Source organism: Callithrix jacchus, chromosome 2 (genome assembly GCF_049354715.1).
Source record: "Callithrix jacchus isolate 240 chromosome 2, calJac240_pri, whole genome shotgun sequence".
NCBI lineage: Eukaryota > Metazoa > Chordata > Mammalia > Primates > Cebidae > Callithrix > Callithrix jacchus.
In genome coordinates this window covers 168200071-168216960 of record NC_133503.1, presented here as the reverse complement: position 1 = coordinate 168216960, position 16890 = coordinate 168200071, and the positions used below count along the sequence as shown (strand labels likewise).

At 41.5% G+C, this 16890-nt stretch overlaps 1 protein-coding gene across 3 annotated transcripts in view; it reads right to left on the bottom strand.

The window, feature by feature from the left end:
• NUP155 (nucleoporin 155) overlaps positions 1-16890 on the bottom strand; it is an 86987-nt gene that overhangs the window by 60267 nt on the left and 9830 nt on the right. The window contains exons 4-10 of one of the 3 annotated variants that reach the window (XM_078365560.1): positions 12518-12588; positions 11787-11904; positions 6861-6953; positions 5966-6132; positions 2119-2224; positions 1165-1238; positions 180-271 (exon numbers count right to left, since the gene is read on the bottom strand). In XM_078365560.1, the coding sequence (XP_078221686.1) occupies positions 180-271; positions 1165-1238; positions 2119-2224; positions 5966-6109 (416 nt within the window). In that variant the 5' untranslated portion in view covers positions 6110-6132; positions 6861-6953; positions 11787-11904; positions 12518-12588. The remainder of the gene's footprint in view (positions 1-179; positions 272-1164; positions 1239-2118; positions 2225-5965; positions 6133-6860; positions 6954-11786; positions 11905-12517; positions 12589-16890) is intronic. The other 2 variants (XM_017969951.4, XM_078365559.1) reach the window with 2 other exon arrangements.

Sequence of the window (16890 nt, the reverse complement as noted above, 5' to 3'; positions counted from 1 at the left end):
AAAAAAAAAAAAGAGTCTCTAACACCTCTCTTTGAAACATAACGTAGAGTGTCACCTCTTCAACATTCCTTATCTTTTAAAGACATTTGGGTAAGGGAATAATTTAACTTTAGTATGCTATACATAAGTAGTACAATTATGCCTGCAAATGAAATGCTTAACAATAAATTACATGTTACCTAGCAATGTTACCAGCAGCAGAGACAATGGCATTCTGTGACACGGAGGCAACTCTACTCATTCCTTGTCCATCTTGTCCCAAATCATACACCTGTGAATACAAAATCATTCTCACTTAAACACGATTATATATTATATACATATTATTAAAATTTTCCTTTTAAGAGATCCTTTAATATTGGTATTTAATACAAACATGAAAACATGCAGATTTGAAATTTTATAAAAAGGGACCCCTTCTGAGAAGTGAGCTGGGCTTTTTTGTTTCTGAGACGGAGACTTGGTCTGTCGCCTAAGCTGGAGTGCAATGGGGTGATCTCGGCTCACTGCAACCTCCACCTCCCTGTTTCAAGTGACTCTCCTGTCTCAGTCTCCCAGGTAGCTGGGATTATGGGTGCATGCCACTGTGGCTGGCTAATTTTTTTAGTTTTAATAGAAGTGGGGTTTCACCATGTTGGTCACATTGGTCTCAAACTCCTGACCTCAGGTGATCCACCCATCTTGGCCTCCCACAGTGTTGGGATTACAGGTGTGAGCCATTGTGCCCAGCAGGCTTTTTTTTGTTGTTTGTTTAATCACACAGTTCATATGAAAAGTTTAAGAGGCAAGAAATGTCTTCCCTAAAAATAAGGATTTATTGGCCAGGTGCGGTGGCTCATGCCTGTAATCCTAGTACTTTGGGAGGCTGAGGTGGGTGGTTCACCTGAGGTCGAGACCAGTCTAAACAACATGGAGAAACCCCATCTCTTCTAAAAATAGAAAACTAGCCAGGTGTGGTGGCACATGCCAGTAATCCCAGCTACTTGGAGGCAGTAGAATCACTTGAACCCGGGAGGTAGAGGCTGCGGGGAGCCAAGATGGCGCCATTGCACTCCAGCTTGGGCAGTAAGAGCAAAACTCCATCTCAAAAAACAAACAACCAAAAACGAAACAAAACAAAAGAAGGATTTATTTTACTCTTAATGGTATAATATTAATACTAACCTGTATTACTCCTTTCTCAGATCGTGTATATAAAATATTTCTAGAATTATCAATTGCAATTTGAAGAATAGGATCTAAAAGTAAGACAAAAAAAGGAGAAAAAAACATACCCAAGGATTAACAAAGCAAACACATTAGCCAGTTACAACAAATTGTCGAATTAAAACTTTGAATTCAGGGGTTTTCTACTCCCTTGCTTTGTAGTTAAATCCTAGGATGTTTGCAAGGGTTCCAGTTCAAAAAGCATTTTGGTCAGATAACACATGAAAACAACAGATGCTAAATACTGTGACTGGGTTACAAGCACAGAAAATAAGTTATTTTGTCCTCTAAATGAATTTTAAGCCGAACCAAAAACAAGTCCTAAGTTATTTCTTCATTCAGTAATATTTAATGAATGTTTACTACATGCTAGAAACACAAAGGATAATTATACTTGGTCCTTTCTATTAAGAAACTTCCAATTTGGCTTAATGATTATGTGAAGGAAACTAATTTTAAAATTTATTCATATTAATATTTGGGTATACTGATCTTATTTTGTCAAAACACTTAAAAAATTATTTCACCTGTTTAAATCTCTCATGAGGTTCAATAAAAACTAAGATATATTCTTTTCATATTGGGAATTTGTTCTAGACCAAACAAATCATGTTATTAGGTGTGTGAAGGTCTGTCTCTCTCAGATACACACACATATTTTGGTTTAAGTATGCACAGCTGTTTTAGATACAAGTCCTTTGATGCTACGTTTATAGGAAATACAAACCTGGGAATAAAATACACACTTTCTCTCTGTTATAATCTCTTCTCATCCTTTAGAAGACCTTATGAATATATACCAGATGCTACTTAATATAACTGTTTCAATTTTGATAATTTCTGAAGAAAATGTTGAAGGAAGGATGTATTAGAAATCAGTTTTACTTGCCAAATTTATTGTTTTCTACTTACCATCTTCTGAGAATGTAAATTGTAGCAAGGAAGGAACAAGGAAAGAAAGTGAGCTCTTTGAGTGGTTTATTTTCCTACATCTTTGGCTAAACCACCCTGCTTCTGCCTTAAAGAAAAAAATAAAAAGAAGACTTACAAAAGTATGTAACTCCCTTATAATAACTACTGTATATCCATATTTATAAAAAAAAATCAAATCTTCATGAAATACCAGTTATAATCACTAACATCAGTTATAATTAACAAAATGAGACATATCATGCAAAAACTGAGTTTAGTCCATAATGTAAAATATCAACCAAATACTGAGAAGGAAAGAATTTCAAGATATACTATTAAATGAAAAGCCAATTATGGGCTAGGCACAGGGGCTCATGCCTATAAATCCTAGCACTTTGGGAGGCCAAGGCAGGTGGATCATTTGAGGTCAGGAGTTTACCAGCCTGGCCAACATGATGAAACCCTGTCTCCACGAAAATCACAAAAATTAGCTGGATGTGGGAGTGCATGCCTGTAATCCTAGCTATGCAGTAGGCTGAGGCAGGGGAACTGCTTGAACTAGGGAGAACTGAGCCAAGACTGAGCCAACGTACTCCAACCTGGGTGATAAACTGAGACCCCACCTTAAAAAAAGAAAAAAAAAAGCTGGGCGTGGTGGCTCACGCCTATAATCCCAGCACTTTGGGAGGCTGAGGCGGGTGGATCACGAGGTCAACAGATGGAGACCATCATGGTCAACATGGTGAAACCCCGCCTTTACTAAAAATACAAAAAAATAGCTGGGCATGGTGGCACGCGCCTGTAGTCCCAGCTACTCGGGAGGCTGAGGCAGAAGAATTGCCTGAACCAGGAGGTGGAGGCTGCAGTGAGCCGAGATCACGCCATTGCACTCCAGCCTGGGTAACAAGAGCAAAACTCCATCTCAAAAAAAGAAAAACCAATTATGAAATAAAACAAACAACAATCCCAGTAAAAACATATATTTGCAAAAGTGCATTATGTAGTTACATATGTGTATTCACATACAAATACATATGCATAGATATCTTTACCTTTGATGTCTGCTTTATGTTCTATAAGGATATACACAGAATGAATAATGACTTTTTTTTTCCACCTAGATTTCAAAGGAAATAATAACTTTTATCTCCAAGGGGAGGACTGACTTTTTTAAGCATGATATAGTCATGAAGACTACAGCTTCAACTGTATGCTTGAATATTTTCCATAAAAATATATTACGGGAAAACGATCCAAGATGGCCAATCGCTAACATCCCGGGATTGCAGCTCTCAGGGAAGGCTCGGAGAACTAGAGGACGCCACACTTTCAGACAAATTCTGGTCGCTCACGGAGCAGGAGATCCCCCAGTGGAGGAAACACACGGGTGGCCAGCGCGACTCTCGTGGCCGGTGCAGCGGTTCCGCCGGCACCTTGGTGCGGCAGCTCTCGGAGCAAAGTAAACAGGTTCGGAGGACCGGCCCGGGTCCCCAGCAGGACACCAGAGCCCGGCAGCGGCTGTGACGGCACCTCGGCGCGGGAGCGCTCGGCGCAGAGTAAACAGGACCGGTTCCCCATCTGACCCAGGTTTGGAGCCCCAGGAAGGCAGTCGCCTACTACCGACACAAGAAGGAAGCCGGACAGGAGAATCCTGGGCAGAAAAGCACCATCAGTTTTAACGCCGCTACTCGGGCCCTGGGAACTAACAACCTGGACGTCCACTCAAGAGACCTAATCTGAAAGTTGGTAATTTCAAAGACGGCAGGAGGATAAATTTACAATGACGGGAAGAAACCAGAGTAAAAAAGCTGAGAATACTCAAAATCAGAACGCCTCTCCCTCTAAAGATGATCACAGTTCCACATCAACAATGGAACAAGGCTTGATGGAGAACGAGCGCCTCCTGATGACAGAATCACTCTTCAAGGAATGGATAATAACAAACTTCGGTGAGTTAAAAGAACACGTTGTAGCCCAACGTAAAGAAACTAGGAACTTTGAAAAAAGGTTTGATGAAATCCTATTGAGAATAGACAACTTAGAACGGAGTATGAGTGAATTAATGGAACTAAAGAATACAATACAGGAACTCCGAGAAGTATGCACAGGTTTAAACACTCGAATTGTTCAAGCAGAAGAAGGGCTATCAGAGGTCAAAGTCCAACTTAATGAAATAAAACGTGAAGAAAAGATTAGAGAAAAAAGGATAATAAGGAATGAGCAAAGTCTCCAAGAAATGTGGGACTATGTGAAAAGACCAAATTTACGTTTGATAGGTGTACCTGAATGCGACGGAGAGAATGAATCCAAGCTGGAAAATACCCTTCAGGATATTATTCAGGAAAATTTTCCTAAACTAGCAAAGCAGGTCAAAATTCAACCCCAGGTAATACAGAGAACACCACAAAGATATTCCTCAAGAAGAGCAACCCCAAGGCACATAATCGTTAGATTCACCAGGGTTGAAACGAAGGAGAAAATACTAAGTGCAGCCAGAGAGAAAGGTCATGTTACCCACAAAGGCAAGCCTATCAGACTTACAGCAGATCTCTCAGCAGAAACTCTACAGGCCAGAAGAGAGTGGGGGCCAATATTCAACATCCTCAAAGAACAGAACCTTCAGCCCAGAATTTCATATCCAGCCAAACTAAGCTTCACAACTGAAGGAAAAATAAAATCTTTTATGAACAAGCAAGAACTCAGAGATTTTATTACCACCAGGCCTGCTTTACAAGAGCTTCTGAAAGAAGCATTACACACAGAAAGAAACAACCAGTATTAGCCTTTCTAAAAATACACCAAAAAGTAAAGAGCACCAACATAAAGAAGAATTTACACCAACGAATGGATAAAACAGCCAGTCAACATCAAATGGCAGCAACCCTAAATTTAAATTGACTAAATCCCCCAATCAAAAGACACAGCCAAAACCCAATGGCATTTTACATCCAGACCTGTTTCACATGCAAGGATACACAAAGACTCAAAACAAAGGGATGGAGAAAGATTTACCAACCAAATGGAGAGCAAAAATAAATAATAAATAAATAAAAAGCAGGAGTTGCAATTCTCGTATCGGAGAAAATAGATTTTAAAGCAACAAAGATATAGTGGTAAAAGGATCAATGCAACAACAAGAGCTAACGATCCTAACACCCAGATACGAGACTTAGATTCAATGAGACAGAAAATTAATAAAGATATCAAGGACTCGAACTCAGATCCGGAACAAGTAAACTTAATAAATATTCATAGAGCTCTCCACTTCAAATACACAAAATATACATTCTTGTCAATACCACATCACACCTACCCATAAGTTTAAATGAAACATTGATTGGCCATTATTAATACTCAATTTTTTTCAAAATAAAGCAATATTTCCATTTACTCTCCCTCTTTCTCTTCCTCTTTCTTCCTCTCCTTTCTTATTTTTTTTTTTTCTTTCCTTCTCTCAAAAAAAAAAGAAATCAACTTGTAAACCTCTAGATCCAGGTCGGCAATGTCTCTCTCATTGCTTGATTTCCTTCCTTCCCTTCCCTCCCTCCCTCCCTCCCTCCCTCCCCGCTTCCTCCCTTCCTTCCTTCCTTCATCCCTTCCTTCCTCCCTACCGTCCTTCTTCCCTCCCTCCCCGCGTCCTCCCTTCCTTCCTTTCTTCCTTCATCCCTTCCTTCCTCCCTACTGTCCTTCTTCCCTCCCTTCCTGCCTTCCTCCCCCCCCAAAAAAATATATTAATATCCGTATATATAATTAATATCCTTATATATATAATTAGAAAACAAAAGAAAGGCTTATTTTTCCCTATTCCAATAAGAGAGGAAAAAACATTTACAAATGTCAGACTTACCTGGTAGGCTACTTCATATAAACAACCATCCTTTCCAGCCAAGAAAATTCTGCCATTATCAGTGGAAGTTATTGTTAAAAGGTAAGTATTATCAGTAGGAAGAGAATATAAAGGATCTGGAAGCAACTGCATTCCACCAGACATACTGTCATTAAGAACTCCAGAACCTATTTATTTTAAGAAAGAATACACAAATCAGTTTATTAGTTACTTTATGGTTTTTAAAAATCTTTGTATTATCATCAGAATTGATATCCTTCTGGAATTATTACTGGACAATTAACGCAGTCAACAGTTTCTATAACATACATTTTAAAATAATAAAAGAAGTCTGATAGAATTTCAAAATTCAAGTTAAACAGAACCTGCTGTTGTGTGTGTGTGTGTGTGTGTGTGTGTGTGTTTCTTATATAGTAAAACATTAAACAAAAAACTAACCATGCCAGGCACGGTCGCTCACGTCTGTAATCCCAACACTTTGAATTGAAAGGCTGAGGTGGGCGGATCACCTGAGGTCGGGAGTTCGAGACCAGCCTGACCAACATGATGAAACCCTGCCTCTACTAGAAATACAAAATTAACGGGGCATGGTGGCGCATGCCTGTAATCCCAGCAACTCGAGAGGCTGAGACAGGAGAATCGCTTGAACCCAGGAGGTGGAGGTTGCGGTGAGCTGAGATCGTGCCACTGCACTGCAGCCTGGGCAACAAGAGCAAAACTGTGTCTCAAAAAAACAAAACTAATCCAATATTAAATTCTGGAAAAGTGCCTGAGGATTTGGCAGTAACAATCACTAATCTGAGTCAGTGGAATTCAATATTTCACCCAGATTAGCTTTTAATTGTAGTATCAATTGGCCAACATATTTGAAAAAATGTAATGTAGGTTGCCATACCTGTTTGCAAATTAGAATAGCTAAGTCCAAGAATTACTATGTCTACAGGGGTCGCCAAAACCAGGAGGTGTCGTACATGAGGTTGAAAGATGCCTAAGATAAAGCAGACACAGGGCAGGAATAGTTTTAGCATGTAAGCACTAACGGGATAAGGTTTTATTATCATTAAAGTCAGCTAATTAAATAGTATAAAAAGTCTGGATCCAGGAGGCTGAGGCAGGAGAATTTGCCTGAACCCAGGAGGCGGAGGTTGCAGTGAGCTGAGATTGCGCCATTGTACTCCAGCCTGGGTGACAAGAGCGAAACTCCTTCTCAAAAAAAAAAAAAAAAAAGTCTGGATCCAGTTTAATAAATTCTGATGTTAAAATATTACTATGTATAATCATTTAAATAAGTAAATTTTGAATGTCATCAAGAAATTGAAAAGAAAAAAAGTAATTAGAAGTAGAAAAGAACCACCTTAGAAAACAATCACTTCAGTATTGAATGCTATTTAAAAAGTATTCTATTACAAAATAGTTTATATTTATTAAAATACCAAGATTTACATCTGTATATCCATGTTCATAGAAGCATTATTCACAATAACTAAAAGATGAAAACAAAACCCACGCATCCATCAATAGATGGATTAAAAAAATGACATAAAGGCCATGCGTGGTGGCTCATGATTGTTAATCCCAGCACTTTGGTAGGCCAAGGTGGGTGGATCAAGAGATCGAGACCATCCTGGTCAACGTGGTGAAACCCCGTCTCTACTAAAAATTCAAAAAAAAATTAGCTGGGCATGGTGGCATACGCCTAAAGTCCCAGCTACTTAGGAAGCTGAGGCAGGAGAATTGCTCAAGAACCCATGAGGCGGAGGTTGCGGTGAGCCGAGATCGGTTCACTGCACTCCAGCCTGGGCAAGAACAGCAAAACTCTGTCTCAAATAAGACACACACACACACACACACACACACACACACACACACACACACAAATGGAATATATATGCTGAGCCTTAAAAAGTAAGAAAGTTCTGATGCATGCCATAATGCAGAAGAACCTTGAGTACATAGGTTAAATCAAACAAACCAGTCACAAAATGACAAATACAGTACCATATGAGTCCATTTGTATATATGAGGAAACCTAGAATAGTCAAATTCATACAGACAAAAAGGAGAATGGTTCCTGCCAAGGGCTGAAGGAGAAACAGGAGTTTTTAGTTAATAGGTACAGTTTCCATTTTACAAGATACATGGAGTTCTAGATATAGATGGTGGTGAAGGTTACACAATGTGAATGGACTTAATACCACTGAAGTGTAGGCTTAAAAACAGTTAAGATGGCAAAGTTGGCCGGGCACCATGGCTCATGCCTATGATCCCAGCACTCTGGGAGGCCGAGGCAGGCAGATCACGAGATCAGGAGTTTGAGAACAGCCTGGCCAACCTGGTGAAACCCCATCTCTACTAAAAATATAAAAATTAGCTGGGCATGGTGGCATGCATCTATAGTCCCAGCTACTAGGGAGGCTGAGGCAGAATTGCTTGAACCTGGGAGGTGGAAGTTGAAGTGAAGTGAGCTGAGATCGTGCCACAGCACTCCAGCCTGGGCAACAGAGCGAGAGTCCATCTCAAAAAAAATAAAAATAAAAAACCAGAAAAAGAAAAAGATGGCAAAGTTTGTAGTATGTGTATTTTACCACAATTAAAATATATATATAACAGATTTCACTTTGAAATGTAAATAAAACCTAGATAATTTTGGGAAATAAAATTAGACCAAAGGTTGGAATATTGATAAGAGTATAGAGCAATATTTATACATTTATGCATCTCTTTTAGACTCTATGGAAATACATTTGCTTCTTTTTTCTTTTAATTTTGAGACAGAGTCTTGCTCTGCTGCCCAGGCTGGAGTGCAGTGATGTAATCAAGACTTACTGTAGCCTCGTCCTCCTATGCTCAAGCGATCCTCCTGCCTCAGTCTCATGAATAACTGAGACTACAGGCAGGCACTACCATGTTGGGATAAGTTTTGTATATTTTGTAGAGACAAGGTATCAGCATATTGTCTAGGCTGGTCTTGAAGTCTCAGATTCAAGTGATCTGCTCACCTCAGCCTCCCACAGTGCTGTGATAACAGGCATGAGCCACCACACTTGGCCTCAAAATACATTTTCTTTTTTCTTTTTTTGTGTGTGTGTACCTGAAAATACATTTTCAATGCAAGTACAAAGTGTATAAAATATCTGTTTTGGCCAGGGGTGGTGGCTCATGCCTGTAATCTCAGCACTTTTGGAGGCTGAGGTAGGCGGATCACCTGAGGTCAGGAATTCAAGACCAGCCTGACCAACATGGTGAAACCCCACCTCTACTAAAAATACAAACATTAGCTGGGTGTGATGGCAGGTGCCTGTAATCCCAGATACTCCAGAGGTTGAGGCAAGAGAATCACTTGAACCTTGGAGGTGCAGGTTGCAGTGAGCCAAGATTGTGCCATTGCACTCCAGCCTGGGCGACAGAGCGAGATTCCATCATCTGTTTTTACTTAACTAAATATCTATAATTTCAAAATGGCCATCATCTTAAAAAACTTTACTTAGGTCTTCCAAAAATAAATTTTTGTCTATTATTTCCTCCCATAGAAAGGTACATTTGGCCGTACAGTGGTTCATGCCTGTAATCCCAACACTTTGAGAGGCCAAGGTGGACACATCACTTGAGGCCAGGTGTTTAAGATCAGCCTGGCCAACATTGCGCAACCACATGCTACTAAAAATACAAAAATTAGCTGGGCATGGTGGCGCATGCCTGTAATTCCAGCTACTTGGAAGGCTGAGGCAGGAGAATCACTTGAACCAAGGAGGCAGAGGTTGCATGCAGTGAGTAACGAGGTCCACTGTATTCTAGCCTGGGAGACAAAGAAGCACTCTGTATCAAAAAAAGAAAAAAAAACAAGGTACATTTAAAGGATATATTTTAAATTTAAATCAATCAATTATCCTCAGTAACTCTGATGAGAGATTTGGCATTATGAAGCATAAAGAGTAAGTCAAACAATGCTTGTAATGTCCCCAAGATTTACTCTGAACTCTGTTCTCACTTCCGTGGGCTATCAAGACTATGCCCAGGGTGTGGTGGCTTACGCCTGTAATCCCAAAACAATGGAAAACTAAGGTAGGCCAATCACCTGAGGCCAGGAGTTCGAAACCAGCCTAGCCAAGTTGGCATTCTGTCTCTACAAAAAATATAAAAATTAGCTGGGGCCAGGCACAGTGGCTCATATCTGTAATACTAGCACTTCGGGAGGGTAAGGCGGGGAGATCACGAGGTCAGGAGATGGAGACCATCCTGGCCAACATGGTGAAACACTGTCTCTACTAAAAATACAAAATTAGCTGGGTGTGGTGGCATGTGCCTATAATCCCAGCTACTTGGGAGGCTGAGATAGGAGAATCACTTGAAACAGGGAGTCGGAAGTTGCAGTGAGCTGAGATTGTGCCACAGCGAGACTCCATCTCAAAAAATAAAATAGGCCAGGCGCGGTGGCTCACGCCTATAATCCCAGCACTTTGGGAGGCCGAGGCGGGTGGATCACGAGGTCAACAGATCGAGACCATCCTGGTCAACATGGTGAAACCCTGTCTCTACTAAAAATACAAAAATGAACTGGGCATGGTGGCGCGCGCCTGTAGTCCCAGCTACTCGGGAGGCTGAGGCAGGAGAATTTCTTGAACCCAGGAGGCGGAGGTTGCAGTGAGCCGAGATTGTGCCATTGCATTCCAGCCTGGGTAACAAGAGCGAAACTCTGTCTCAAAAAAATAAATAAATAAAATAAAAGGTAAATTAGCCGGGCATCAGGGCACATGTGTGTAATCCCAGTTACTTGGGAGGCGGAGGCTGCAGTGAGTGGAGATCACACCACTGCACTCCAACCTAGGCAATAGAGCGAGACTCTAACTCAAAAAAAAAAATAAACTAGACTAAAACAATGGCCAGTGCAGCGGCTCACAAGTATAATCCCAGCATCTCTGAGGTGGGTGGATTGCTTAAGCCCTGGAGTTCAAGACCAGTCTGGGCAACATGGCAAAACCCCATCTCTACCAAAAAAAATACCAAAAATTAGCCAGGCGTGATAGCATGTAACTGTAGTCCCAGCCGCTTGGGAGGCTAAAGTGGGAGAATCACCTGAGCCTGGGAAGTTCAAGCTATAGTGAGCAATGATCATGCCACTGCACTCTAGCCTAGGTGATGGAGTCAGGATCTTACCTCAAAAAAGAAAAAAAAAAAAGACTAATAAAATACAGATACACGCCGGGCGCGGTGGCTCAAGCCTGTTATCCCAGCACTTTGGGAGCCCAAGGTGCGTGGATCACAAGGTCAAGAGATCGAGACCATCCTGGTGAAACCCCGTCTCTACTAAAAATACAAAAAATTAGCTGGGCATGGTGGTGCGTGCCTGTAATCCCAGTTACTCAGGAGGCTGAGGCAGGAGAACTGCCTGAACCCAGGAGGCGGAGGTTGCAGTGAGCCGAGATTGCACCATTGCACTCCAGCCTCGATAACAAGCACGAAACTCAGTCTCAAAAAAAAAAAAAAAAAAATACAGATACAAACTTTTTTTTTAACATTATTCAGCAATCAATGAAAAATCTATAGTGTAAAAATTTCAGGTGTATCAAGAAAGTAAAATAAAATTCAAAAATTATAGTTTAACATTTTTAAAGGCAGTGTCACGCCATTAAAGTAAGTAAACAGTTAAACATTAATAATCACTTTACAGCCAGGTGCAGTGACTCACGCCTGTAATCCCAGCACTTTGGGAGGCCGAGGCGGGCGTATCATGAGGTCAGGAGATGGAGACCATCCTGGCTAACATGGTGAAACCCCGTCTCCACTAAAAATACAAAAATTAGCTGGGTGTGGTGGTGCATACCTCTAGTCCCAGCTACTCGGGAGGCTGAGGCAGGAGAATCACTTGAACCCAAGAGGTGGAGGTTGCAGTGAGCTGAGATTGTACCATTGCATTCCAGCCTGGACAACAGAGTTAGACTCTGTCTCAAAAAAGAAAAAAAAAAGTCACTTGACATATGTCCAATTAGAATTCAAAATACAACTGCTTAAAAAAGTATGTTGTCAGCTGGGCATGGTGTCTCACATCTGTAATTCCAGCACTTTGAAAGGCTGAGGTGGGTAGATCACATAAGGTCACGAGTTTGAGACCAGCCTGGCCAACATGGCGAAACTCCATCTCTACTAAAAATACAAAAATTAGCTGGGCGTGGTGGTACACACCTGTAATCCCAGCTACTTAGGAGGCTGAGGCAGGAGAATGGCTGAAACCTAGGAGGTGGAGGTTGCAGTGAGCCAAGATGCACTGCACTCCAAACTAGGAGACACAGGGCGACTCAGTTTCAGGGAAAAAAAAAAAAAAAAAAAGGTCGGGTGCGGTGGCTCACACCTGTAATCCCAGCTCTTTGGGAGCTCTAGGTGGGCAGATCACCTGAGGTCAGGAGTTCAAGACCAGCCTGACCAACATGGAGACAAGTAAAACTCCGTCTCAAAGGAAAAAAAAAAACAAAAAACCAGTGTGCTGTTGTTCAGGTCTATACCATTTGGAGTCTAACTATACAAACGTAATCTCTTCCTTATAGTTTTATTTCTTACCAGTTTTTGGTTTCACAAGCCCCACAGCAAGAATAGTCTCACTAAGTCCATCAAAATAGGCAAGGTCCCCTCTGTCAATAAATGAAGAAAAATATGTTACACATATAAAGCAAATAGGCCGGATGTGGTGGCTCACGTCTTCCATCCCAGTACTTTGGGAGTCTGAGGTGGGAGGATTGAGTGAGACCAGAAGTTTGAGACAAGCTTGGGCAACAAAGTGAGACTCTGTCTCTACAAAAGAGAAACAAAAAATCAGCCAGGCATAGGGGCATGAGGCCACTGAGGTAGGAGGATCCTATAGGCCTGGGAGGTTGAGGCTGCAGTGGGTAGTGATCATGCCACTGTACTCCAGCCTGGATGACAAAGTGAGACCCTGTCTCAAAAAAATAAAAGAAGGAAAGAAAACAAAGTATTATCTTACAATGCTCTTTATTATTATGATTACTATTATTTCTGAGACAGCATCTAGCTCTGTCACCCAGGATGAAGTACAGTGGCACAATCTTGGCTCACTGCAATCTCCACCACACACCTAACTAATTTTTGTATTTTTTATAGAGACAAGGTTTGGTGGTCAGGCATGGTGGCTCATGCCTGTAATCCCAGCACTGTGGGAAGCACAGGCGGGTAGATCACAAGGTCAGGAGTTTGAGACTGGTGAAACCCCATCTCTACTAAAAATACAAAGATTAGCTGGGTGTGCTGGTGCATGTCTGTAATCCCAGCTACTCAGGAGGCTGAGGCAGGAGAATCACTTGAACCTGGTAGGTGGAAGCTGCAGTGAGCCGAGATTGTGCCATTGCACTCCAGCCTGGGTGACAGAATAAGACTCTGTCTCAAAAAAAAAAAAAAAAAAAAAAAAGAGAGAGAGAAGGTTTGGTCACATTGCCCAGGTTGGTCTTGAATTCCTGAATGCTCTTTATTAGTTAAATGAATTTAGACACAGAATATAATAAAAAGACTGGGAGAGGTAACTCATGCCTGTAATCTCAGCACTTTGGGAGGCTGAGGCAGGAGCCCAGGAGTTCAAGATCCTGGGCAACACAATGAGACTTGGTCTCTATGAAAAATTTATATGTATATGTAATATATAATGAAAAAACAAGCAAGCAAAACTGTTTCAGTTCTAAGACCCAGAGACCCAGACCTGCTTATGGCTAAGCATGAACTAGAAAAGTAGGGAAATAGAAAAAATATAAAATGCTGCTCCCCACCTGGGCTGCAAACATCAAGTATTTATCAATCTACTGCTGAGGCAGGGGCAAAGGTATGAAGAGAACCATCTTAGAAGGATGGAATCACAGGAAAAGTCTAAGATTGAGGATGTAAGAGGAACACTGAGAAAAAATCTCCAGCAAACTAACTTGTACCCTAAGTACAAGATAATTCTAAAGGAATTTGAAATCTGCAGTGCTCTGAGGGTAACTACAGCAACAACAAAACCCAAATTCAGCTCAAGTCCTGACCTGGAAAAAGGAAACTTCTTGTATAATAAAGATCCACTGGCCAGCACAGTGGCTCATGGCTGTAATCCCAGCACTTCAGGAGGCAGAGGCAGGCGGATCACCTGAAATCAGAAGTTCCAGACCAGCCTAGCCAACATGGTGAAACCCCATCTCTATGAAAAATAAAAAATTATTCATGCGTGGTGGCGGGAGCCTGTAGTCCCAGCTACTCCGGAGGCTGAAGCAGAAGAATCGTTTCAACCTGGGAGGTGGAGGTTACAGTAAGCGGAGATCACACCATTGCACTCTGGCCTGCTCGGGAGAGTAAGACTCTGTTGTGGGGAGGGGGAATAGATCTGCTATACCTTAGCAAAGGAAGAGACATGCCCATTTCTTTTTTTTTTTTTTGAGATGGAGTCTCACTCTGTCACCCAGGCTGGAGTGCAATGGCGCAATCTCAGCTCACTGCAACCTCCACCTCCCAGGTTCAAGCAATTCTCTTGCCTCAGCCTCCTCAGTAGCTGGGATTATTCTCTTGCCTCAGCCTCCTCAGTAGTAGGTGCATGCCACTGCACCCAGCTAATTTTTGTACTTTTAGTAGAGACAGGGTTTCAATATCTTGGCCAGACTGATCTTGAACTCCTGACTTCGTTATCTACCCACCTCGGCCTCGCAAAGTGCTGGGATTATAGGCGTGAGCCACTGTGCATGGCGAGACAGGCCCATTTCTAAGAATAAATGCTACTTGCTACTTACCTACAGTATCTACTGTCTTACACATGATTTCTGGCTTTCAATAAGAAATTGAGACACAAAATTGCAAGGAAAAAAACCCCACTGTCAAGAAACAAAGTAATCAATAGAACCAGACTCAGCTATGAATCCAAACTATCAGACAAGAAATTTAAAGTAACTATGAACTATGTATATAAGTTTTATATAGGAAAAATTATCTAACTGATGACATGCTGGAATAAGTAAAGTTTGGAGGTCAAGATGGGTAGATCATCTAAGGCCAGGAGTTCAAGACCAGCCTGGCCAACACAGTGATAACCTGTCTCTACTAAAAATAGGGAAAATTAGCCAGGCATGATGGCACAGGCCTGTAATCCCAACTACTTAGGAGGCTGAGGCATAATAATCGCTTGAACCTGGGACCTGGGAAGTGGAGGTTGCAGTGAGCTGAGATGACACCACTGCACTTGAGCCTGTGCAACAAAGTGAGACTATTTCAAAAAAAAAGAGAGAAACAAAAAAGACAAAAAAAAAACCAAACAAACAGAAAAACAGGTCAAGCATTTCGACAGAGAGATAAAAATTATAAGAAGCCAGTGAGGCTGAGTGTGGGATGGCTCACGTCTGTAATCCCAGCACTTTGGGAAGCTAAGGGAGATGGATCATGAGGTCAGGAGTTTGAGACCAGCCTGGCCAACACAGTGAAACCCTGTTTCTACTAAAAATACAAAAATTAGGCCGGGCGTGGTGGCTCACGCCTATAATCCTAGCACTTTGGGAGGCCAAAGTGGGTGAATCACGAGGTCAAGAGACCGAGACCATCCTGGTCAACAAGGTAAAACCCCATCTCCACTAAAAATACAAAAATTAGCTGGGCATGGTGGTGCGCGCCTGTAGTCTTAGCTACTCAGGAGGCTGAGGCAGGAGAATTGCTTGAACCCAGGAGGCGGAGGTTGCAGTGAGCTGAGATCGTGCCATTGCACTCTGGCCTGGGTAACAGCAGCGAAACTCCATCTCAAACAAAAAAAAAAATACAAAAATTAGCCAGGTGTTGTGGCACATGCCTGTAATCTCACCTACTTAGGAGGCTGAGGCAGGAAAATTGCTTGAACCCAGGAGGCACAGGTTGTAGTGAGCTGAGATCGTGCCATTGCACTCCAGGGTGATAGACTGAGACTTCATCTCAAAAAAAAAAGAAAGAAAAGAAAGGAAGACAGTGAGAGAGAGAAAGCAGAAAAACAAAAAAAGAATGGAGCATCCAAAAGGTAAAAAGACTACAGATATTATCTGAAATCTCAGAACAAAGAAAATGTATCAGAGAATTGAAAGATAAAGGCTGGGCCTGGCACAGTGGCTCATGCCAGTAATTCCAGCACTTTGGGAGGCCAAGGAGGGCAAATCACTTGAGGCCAGGAGTTCAAGACCAGCCTGGTCAACATGATGAAACCCCATCTCTAATAAAAATACAAGAATTAGCGAGGCATGGTGGTGTGTGCCTGTAGTCCCAGCCTCTCTAGAGGCTGAGGCAGAAGGAGTGCTTGAACCCAGGAGGGGGAGGTTGCAGTGAACCAACTTCGTCCATTGCATTCTAGCCTGGCAACAGAGCAAAACTCCATCTTGGAGGGGAAAACAAAAACCAAAACAAGAAAATGGCTGAACAGAAAACAAAAAAGAGAGAAAAAATAAATGTAACAGCTGAAAAAAATTTGAAAAATAAAGGAAGACATCAAACTAAAAGTTCTAAGAAGCTCAGAGAACATGAAGCAGAATAAATACCAAGAAAAAAATAAGATCCAGACTTTCAAGAAAGCTTCCAATTATCCTGAAAGGGCCATCCACACAGGACAAAACAGCTAAATAGCATCTTATGTGGACTAGGATTCCCCATCCTCCTACATCATGGCAGTCCACAGAGCCCTTTGATAATTGGCACAGTCTCTTGAAACCATGATCCAAATGCTGAGAAAGTTAGGGGTTAGAGCACAATAAAATGACCCAAGATTACATTTTAATCATCCAGATGAAATTAGAATTTCTAATAGAAAGCCAACTGAATATTTAAACTATGTATATATTCTACAATATTGAATTTGTAGACTTACAACTTGTGCTTTTATTTTTTTAATAAGTACAATCTTCAAATAATTTTTCTTTAAATGAACACACACTACTATGGATCAAATATGTGTGTCC